We start from the raw sequence: 9,209 nt of genomic DNA on the forward strand, positions 1-9,209 counted from the left end.
TGTATATATTTCATTTATTTTGCAGCTTATAATTTCAGTTCACAAAAACTTAAGTGCAAGCGGGCCGCATCCAGACCCTGACCCGTATCCAGACCCGAACCGCATCCTGATCTAAATTGTGTAAACTTTAAAATAGAACCACAATTGGGTATTTTCATTATGCAATTCGATATGTAATGTTATTTGAAACGATGTACATATATATATTCTTTATATGTACACATGCAATCTATTATATGTACACATGCAATCTATTTTATATTTTCAAGGTATATATTATAATAAAAATTTAAAACTCCATAATTAATTTTACATATCTATTAAATTTTAAACCTATCATCAGCAAAAATGTAAATGAAAAAATAAAACAGAAAATGAAGGTCAATAAAAGGAATTGCATGAGTGAGTTAAAAAGAAAGAGTTGGAAATCGCCTAGGGAATACGACGAGGCTTAGGGGCGTTTACTGCATGATTGATAGGATATATATATATATATATATACTAGAAATTTCACACCGCTTAGGACGCGGTGTTTCTATAATTGCTCCGTGAATTATGGGATCAGTAACAATGCTAATCAAATCATTTCCAAGTGCAGCCATATTATACTATGACTTTTAGGAGAATTTCTACAAGTCATAAACATTGTAGCAATCTACAGAGTACGTTTTATATACAAACTACATAAATATTTTTAAGACATTATGCATCATATATACGCAGTGCATTCAACCGGAACCTACATCGAGGCATATACAATGTACATACAAAAGACAACCTCAAAACATTGAAAAAATATCACTGACATGGTGTAGTACTACGAAAAGTCATAGAATTGTACAAAGTACATACAAGTGTTGGCGTTTAGTTAATGACAAACAATAATGCATTTGCATACTATCCTAAATTGTTGATGACTTCATTAAACTATTAACATCGTTGTTTCATGTGGAATATTCACCATATTATACTCACCTTTATTTTTCTCGGCAACCACTGCGATGAACATGTGGAAGTAAATTCGCCACATAAAAATAAGCAGCAACCACCCCTAACAACGAGTCTTTTACGATCTCCTTTTTCAAGTACTCGTACTTTTTTTTCACTCTTGAAAAATCTTGCATACTAATCAACTCTATTATGGCTCTTTTCAAGTACTCTTTTTTTACTCTTGAAAAATCTTGCATACTAATCAACTCTATTATGACTCTTTTCAATAGGAAATGATTCACTTCGAATCTCCACTCACTTTGGATTACAAGTCATTGTGAGAAAAATACCTCGGAGTCCAAATTTCGCAACAAGTGCTAGCGCATCATGTAACGTCAACCCAGATCACGTAGCCCACCTATGAGATTGGAACAACCACCAGTGTCAACAACAACACACATCTTTCTTTTTATTGATTTCTTATTTGAAAATTATAAATTGAATTGTGCAAATCTAGACAGTGACACAACAAATATAATTATGCACCTCTTAAGCTTCTCAACCAAGTAGTCAGAGCAGGTGAACGCTCACGGCCAAAATATTTAGCATAGCCTTAACAGTTGCAGATGGATAAGGTAAGCTAAAACGTAAACGTTTTGAAGTTGTCACATGGTCGTGCAAGACATTTGAACAGAGATTTAATATTAAATTCCCAGCAAAACAAATACAACCAACAAAGAATTGAGAAGTACATGGCAGGTTGAGAACACAGCTCGCAACATGCATTATAGAAGAATTAAAATTACCATGCACCATTCTCTAAAGCAAAGAGATGGAACAAATAAATTAAAGGTAAGTGTGCAACTGATACAAATGAGCCCCGAAAAAAGAAAAATACAAAGAAAGCTCATCAGTGACCTTCTTTGAAAGCACACATCTTCTTTTCGCCATAACAAGATATCTGAAAAACGTGACCAAAATCACAAAATGAGAATTCAGTAATTTAGTCATTGGTGAGTGGTACAATAAAATGTGAAAAGAAAATAGAGCACAAAGACACTATTTGAGAACAAAGTAGGGTAGTGATTTACAGAAGGTGTAATTAATGGATGAAAAGTGTTCCAGCAAACAAATTCGATGTGAGCAAAGACAAGCGGATCGTGAGGGCACCTGTCGAAAATCGGAAACCAAAAATAACAATCTCCGTATAACACACAAAGTAACAAATTCTTAAAAAACCTAAAGGCTAGAGGCAATAACCCAAACCCTAATCCTAGAGTAATGAATCTCATTCTCTAAACTTCGAAATGATTACTATAACTAAACGATCATTGGGAAATGACTTTAAGTTTTAAATACAATGGAAGAGCGCAAAACACATGAAAACAAAATATCACACCACAAATAAAAAATAGAACAAAAAGAAGCGCACCGCTAAATTTGGAGAAGTGGAATAGCTTTCTTGGAGTAGAAAGACAAAACGCTAAAAAACAAAATTAGAAAGTAAAAATAAATGTTGAAAATCATAAGAACGCAAAATATCCAACAGAAAAGGTGAGCAAGTCACTTAATAGGAAATTAGGAGTAAACTATAGTACCCCTTATTTAATGATGAAGCATCTTTTTTTCTTCATTAGGGAATATCACTTCATTTACAATCATCAATCCTGCTACGAAGGTGTTTCCAAATTAAAAGTAGTTTTGCTTCAACTTTCTAAAGTTACGACCTCGTAGTTCATTTCCAACGTCACTTACAGAGTTCTAGTAGCTATGCTATTTACTCAAACCCAATTTCAGTTACCAATATTGAATTTGATGATTATCTAGGTGGAGAGATCAATTATTTGTTCAATGGGCAAATAGCGTCAAAATCCCTATAGTTTCCCCGAATTCGCATTTTTCCCGTGACTTTTAAAATTCTTGTTAAAATCCTTGAACTTAATTTCGTTTCTCGTTTTTCCCATAAAATTGATCGGCAATATAACTAATGCTGACATGGCAGTCGGAAAGCCACGTAGGATTAAGTTTCCGGCGAAACAAACGACATAGTTTAAGCTAAACCCTAAACGACGTAGTTTTATGCCTATTTAGGGAATTAAATGCAATTCAATCGAAAAATTGAGGGCAAAATCGAATATTGGTTCTTGAGAAAAACACACCCTATCCATGTCTTTGCCTTCATCATCCCGCTGGAACTTCGCCTCTGCCACCGCCATCTGTTACCACTGCTCTCTCCTACCTTAAATCTCTTCTCCACCTCTCTGCCACCGCCCTCTGATCCCTCCCAACACCAATCCACGCAGAAACCTCCACCACCGCTGCTACTTTCGTCCCCTGCCCTTTCAACACTAACCACCGAGTGCGCCGATTTCGATGAAGAACCTTGGCCGGAAGCTGCCGTGCAGGATTTTATTCGGTTTCTTCCGTCGGAGATTTAGGCAATTCGTGGTGAAATTGAATCATGGAGCGATGGTTTCCCCGCTGCTTACTCTTCGAGAATTTTGCTTGCGATTCTGACGGCGATGACAGAGGAGTAAGAAGGGACTGTTCAATTGTGTATAAAACGACAATGTTTTGGTCCTAATTTAATGACTCAGCACAAGCTTTCCACATAGGTGACACGTCAGTGCAATTAGTTGCCGGAAAACGTCATTAAGGGAAAAACGAGAATCGGAATTAAGTTCAAGGATTTTAACAAGAAATTTAAAGGTCAAGGGAAAAATGCGAATTCGGGAAAACTATAGGGATTTTGGCGCTATTTGCCCTTGTTCAATTACTGTCAAATTATATCAAACTCAGAAAAGGTGAGTCTACTGTATTGAGTTGGGCTACATGATAGTATACCTAAGATTCTCCAGAGCTATAGTTCTATATTTATGATGGTATGTTAGTATATGATCTATTGGCATAATTTGTTGGTGTGTTTGAAAAATTGATGTTCCATAGGCAAGCTCAAGTTGTTTATACATTTTAACATGGACCATAAAAACTAATACTACATTTTAATTTATCGTGATTTCAACGCGTAAGAGAGAAAATGCATGTTATGGAGACTTACTCAAGTGCAAGATAATGCTCACTACGCCCGTGGAGATGTAACTCTTGAAGAAGTGAATGTCGGTGAAAGAGGTGAAAGAGCACGTGTCTGAGAATAATTTAGAAAAAAGAATCTCATGAATATTTAAATTACACACGTGAAAAAATCAAACAAATCATATTAATACTACTACATTTTATACAAAAATTAGTACATGAAAAATTAAGAATATCAAAGTTTATTTAAAATCCTACTTATTCATAATTAAAAATTAAGAATGAACAAATAAACTAAATCCCTATTGACTATACATAATTATATCGAGCATACCCTATTTTGGAAGCACCCGATTATATTTTTGTCTAGTACTTCCAATATACCTCCGGAAATTACTTCAATCAGTAAACACTGTAAAAGTAATAAATCAAACAATAATTAAATCAATTATATTCAATTAATTAATTAAAATAAGATTAACTTAAAACTCTAGACCCATTCCTTAATCCTTATCATCAAATCCAACAATATTTCATTGTCATCATCTGTACTCATGATCCATTACAAACATACACTATTTAAAATCCCCACAATATACTGCCCCTGTTCCACGGTGCTCTCTCTACTCTCTCATTCTTGGTTGCACCCATTGTCACCTCTCTTTGCCTCTCTTTGTGTACCCTGTCAACTCTCTCTCTCTCTCTCTCTCAAGCAGCTAAGAAAACTGTGCGGATGCCGCCGCCGACCAGCACTCTCAACACAGACAACAACACAAGAAATTGAGCCACAACTCAGCCAAGGCTGGTCGTTCCCAATCGTCAGAACACCTAAGCTGCTGCCGATGACAACGCCGACCGGCACCCTCAACGCAAGCAATAAAGCAAGAAACCCAGCCCCAAGACAATAGTTCTATTATGTTGTGGTGTGCTCAGTTTTGTGAAAAAATTCTAGGGTTCATCAGAAAATTTAATGATAAAATGCAGGTTTACGAAATCAAAACTCGCCTCCTTGTTTTGTTGGTGTAATGGATTTCTCTAGTGTGATTTGTGGTTGAATTTTGATCAGACTTTGCACTTTCACCGTTGAATTTGGGGGAGATTCTTACGGCATAACTCCTTTTCTTTTCTTTTCGTCGCCGGAACTGTATCACAGAGAAACATAGAGTGAAAAGGTCAAAGTGATTCACAAAAATTTGTGAATCAAATAAGATAAAGCATAGTCAAATATTGGAAAAAAAGTCACAAATGGAACGAAAATTACGAAAATGCCATGGGCACTATTTTTTCTACAGTACTATTCCTCCCAATAGTACCTCACTCCTCTCTTATTAAGATTGTTAAATATATATAATTGAATAATTTTATTCTTATGAGTAGGATTTCTCTAATCCCACATTTTCAATGGATAAGAATTAAATAAAACTAGCTTAAATGATAAAAATAATTAAGGACTTTGAGATATTCCAAAATTTCAATCCATCAAACTAAACAAGGGATTACCCTTACTATTTATATTTATCAAGACTAATCCTTCAAAATAAACACCCTCTTTGCGCCTTACGAAATTATGCCAAAGGGAAATAACTTTTAATTTGGGCAACTTTTTTTAGGAAAAAATAAAAAAATTAGGTATTTATTTTAGCGGGAAAGTCTAGAACCACAAATTTTCTTTACTATAATAATAACAATAATATAGTTTTGGTATTATTTGTTAAACAAATTAAGGTCGTTCCTACAGAAGCAAAAATTAAGGTTATTAAATAGTAACTTTCTTTATTATATTATACACACAGTAACCATTCTAGTTTTATATCAAAGAAAACATGAATTGATAAAGCATTTATGTTTGCCAATGTGTCATTATTATTATTGTGGTCAGAAATGAGCAGCAACAGCAATTTAATGATGTAATGTAAGAAAGTTTAAGCATTTAAGTTTCCCAAAAGGAAGAGAAACTAATAAATCGGTTATTTAAGTAGAACAAAAGGAACAATAAGATAGAGTTGTGGAGATAGCTTACAGTAATGAATTGAAGCAACAAAAGCTCAAAGTTTTATAACCTTACGAAACAAAAGGTCTGAACTTGTAACTAACAATCTTGGATGCTGGATTATTCTAATAAGGACTCACTGTAACTTCAAAGTTGGGACTTGCTAAGCTCTGCAGTCTTTCGTGTCGTTTTGGAACCACAGCTCGAACATGAAGGTCAAGTTGACCTCCTTGTAAATCCTGTTGTTCTTCTACTATCTTTGCAGCTGACTCCACCGCTGATTCACTGCAATATTCCAAAGTAATTGATTTCAGCGTTGCTATTTCTCCAACTTCGGAAGGGATCTCCTCCACATCATGCAAATATAGAAGACGAAGCTCCTGGAGAACTGGAAAGTGGGAGCTCTCTGCCATCACCCAATTTTCTAGACTACAAAAGTTCAATTGTAGTAGCTTGAGGCTCCGGAATTGGCCCTCGATAGTCTCCCACTTGCCTGTTTTGAATCTACCATGATATAATACTAATTTCTGAAGAAGGGGCAACCACCCTATCTTTTCCAATATCTCTTCCAACTCCACATGATAACAGAAATAGAAAATTAACTTCAACTTCTTGAGGGAGTGTGGGAAACTAATCCTCTGAAAATACTTATCACATCCAGCACAGATGTTGCAGGACAAGTTTTCCAATTTAATCAGACACTCAAGATAGCTGAAACAGTTGGCTCTCTCCATTTGTTTCAATTCACTCAAACTCTTGATGAGACAACCCTCCATTTCTTCGGATCTGTAAATTAGATGCAGTTTCTTCACATTGGGGGTTCTTTTAACCACATCCTCATTCAAATACAAATTCTTTGCTCTTCTCAGCGTTTGTAGATTCTCCATGATAACCATCTCACTCGGAGGATCTGGGAGAATCAATTTTGTTCTACCCACAAACTCGAGATGCCTAAGTTGATGCAATTTCCAAATCTCAATCGGTGCAACAACTTCATGCGGAAGCTCAGCATGAACAATTAACGTATATAGATTCCAAAGCAAATTGATTGAAGACGGGAATTCAGACCCCGAATCAAGACTAACAGCAATGTGCCGTGAGTTCACCAATTGAAAAACATCGCCTAGGAAATGAACACCAATTCCATATTTATGTGTATCTCTATCATATGCTTTGAATGTTCTCACCAATCTAAAATTATGAGGCCTTTCAAAGTTTTCCCCCCTCTCATCACATATTATAGAACGAACAGGTGACAAAGATCTCGAGACTTCACTTATTACCCTTCTTCCAGCATTTTTGAAAACAACCCGACGGCGTTCATTGTCTATGACTGAAGGAGACTTTTCTATGATATCATAAAACCTCTCTTTTTCAACTTCTTTCAAGCATAAGTCTCTCAACAAATCATGAATCTTACAAAACTTTATATTTCCACTAAACTCCCCCAACTTATCAACTAAAATCAGATTTCTATCTACCAACTCCTTCAAGTACTCATCTGCTATTGTTTCCAAACATTTTCCACTCACAGGTTTTAAAAATCCTTCAGAAACCCAGAGCTTCTTCAGCATTGAGACACGAATTGAACGATCTTCCTTAAAAACACCCATATACAAAAAACATGGCTTCAAATAGTTGGGCAGACAGGTATAGCTCAATCGCAATATTTTCAAGCAAAATTCATCATTATTGGTAATCACAATTGAATTTAAATTTTGCTCTATGCGCACCCAATATTCTCTAGTGCACTCAGATTTTGCCAAAAGACCTCCAATTGTAGCAATTGATAAAGGAAGCCCTTTACAATTTGCTACAATATTCTTTCCGATGTTCTCCAACTCATGAGGGAAACTTTCTCCCCCAAACACAGTGTTGGTGAACAAATCCCAACTACTAGCCTCATCTAGAAATTTCATACCAACGCCATAAGACTCTCTCAACTGCGAAGTCAAGTTTGACAGCCTAGTTGTTACAATGATTCGACTCCCATCATTGCGATCAGGAAAGGAAGACCTGATCTTGTCCCACACCTCTATACTCCACATATCATCCATAATTATGAGATACCTTCTACCCCATAAATATTTGTATAGTTTTAATCCCAATTCGTCCTCACTGATTAGTGATTTTTGCCCCAATTGGTTCTCACTCAGATCACAATCCGGATCCCCACTTGCTTGGAAAAGAACTTCTCTAAGTGTTTCTCTAACATTATAAGTTTGAGAAATTGTAGTCCAAGCAAAAATATCAAAATGCTCTTTAACAAGCGCATGCTCAAATAGATGTCGGGCAAGAGTGGTCTTACCAATGCCGCCCATCCCCATGATTGGGATGATTTGGCGACTGCGTTGGCCTCCGGTGAGCTTATCCAGCACTTCAAGTAACACCTCCTTGAAGCCCACCATCATGCTTTCCTTCACAGAGGAAGAGGAGGCAGCATGAGTTGAGGAGACCTTTCTCGGCAGTTGAGCTGCGGCAACAATCTCCAAGACATCCTTCTTGATAACAGTGGAAGAGGAGGCAGCATGAGTTGAGGAGACCTTTCTCTGCAGTTGATCAGCTGCGGTTGAGATTGAATTCATTTCTTCTATCACTTGTTGCAGATCGTGATAGAAGTCCTCAGCTGCATTTACACCGACCTCCAATTCATTTCTATCAATAGTTGCGCATTTCTTCCCACGAATTGTGGATCGGTTATGAATTTGAAGCACAATTTGGGATTCGATGACATCCTCAGCTGCATAAACTGCATCAGCAATGCGACGCTCCAATGGATCCGCCTCATGGTCATCGACAGCTGGGGGAATATAAGCATCAAGAAAATCCTGCAAGAAGGTCACATTTTGAGTGAGAGATTCAAGTTGCTGTTTGTGGATAGAAATTGGAGGGGAAGGATGTTTTTCAAGGCGATCTATGATATGCATAAGAGAAACCAGAGCTCCATAAGCCGCCATGATTAACACTTTGAATAATGTATATATTTATGGGAAGTGTGAATGAAAATATCTGATACTAATATTTGAGAGGTGAAAGAAGGCAATTAGCTAATCAGGTATTATGATTCCACAATTGAGATTTGAAACTTTTTATAGCAGATACAGATGAACAAGTCATGTGCAACATTATTGAAATCAATAAAATAAGCTGTAGTTGTTGGATTCAAACTTTTTTATATGTGCACCTAACGTGGCTTGCTTATAATTATAGAGGTTAAGTCAACATGGAATATTTAAATGTGCTGCAGTTGTCTGAA

At 36.3% G+C, this 9,209-nt stretch overlaps 1 protein-coding gene and 1 long non-coding RNA gene across 3 annotated transcripts; both read right to left on the reverse strand.

The window, feature by feature from the left end:
- Positions 1-1,125: 1,125 nt before the first annotated feature.
- On the reverse strand, positions 1,126-4,059 carry LOC130995022 (uncharacterized). Of its 2 annotated transcripts, XR_009092007.1 has the most exons (4): positions 3,989-4,059; positions 2,022-2,100; positions 1,849-1,891; positions 1,126-1,348 (listed from the first exon to the last, which is right to left on the reverse strand). It is a non-coding gene; the product is annotated as an uncharacterized LOC130995022 (long non-coding RNA). The 2 variants fall into 2 exon arrangements; XR_009092006.1 differs by lacking the exon at positions 1,126-1,348 and having other exon boundaries at positions 1,607-1,891.
- A 2,019-nt stretch (positions 4,060-6,078) lies between these two features.
- LOC130994466 (putative late blight resistance protein homolog R1A-10) lies at positions 6,079-8,910 on the reverse strand. Its single transcript, XM_057919509.1, has one exon. It carries the CDS (start codon positions 8,908-8,910, stop codon positions 6,079-6,081), a length of 2,832 nt encoding a protein of 943 aa, XP_057775492.1.
- Between the last annotated feature and the right edge of the window lie 299 nt (positions 8,911-9,209).

This window comes from Salvia miltiorrhiza, chromosome 7 (genome assembly GCF_028751815.1).
Source record: "Salvia miltiorrhiza cultivar Shanhuang (shh) chromosome 7, IMPLAD_Smil_shh, whole genome shotgun sequence".
Taxonomy (NCBI): Eukaryota; Viridiplantae; Streptophyta; class Magnoliopsida; order Lamiales; family Lamiaceae; genus Salvia; species Salvia miltiorrhiza.

Excerpts from the sequence above, each read along its gene's own strand:
- LOC130994466 (XM_057919509.1), bottom strand. The coding sequence starts at position 8,910 with ATGGCGGCTTATGGAGCTCTGGTTTCTCTTATGCATATCATAGATCGC.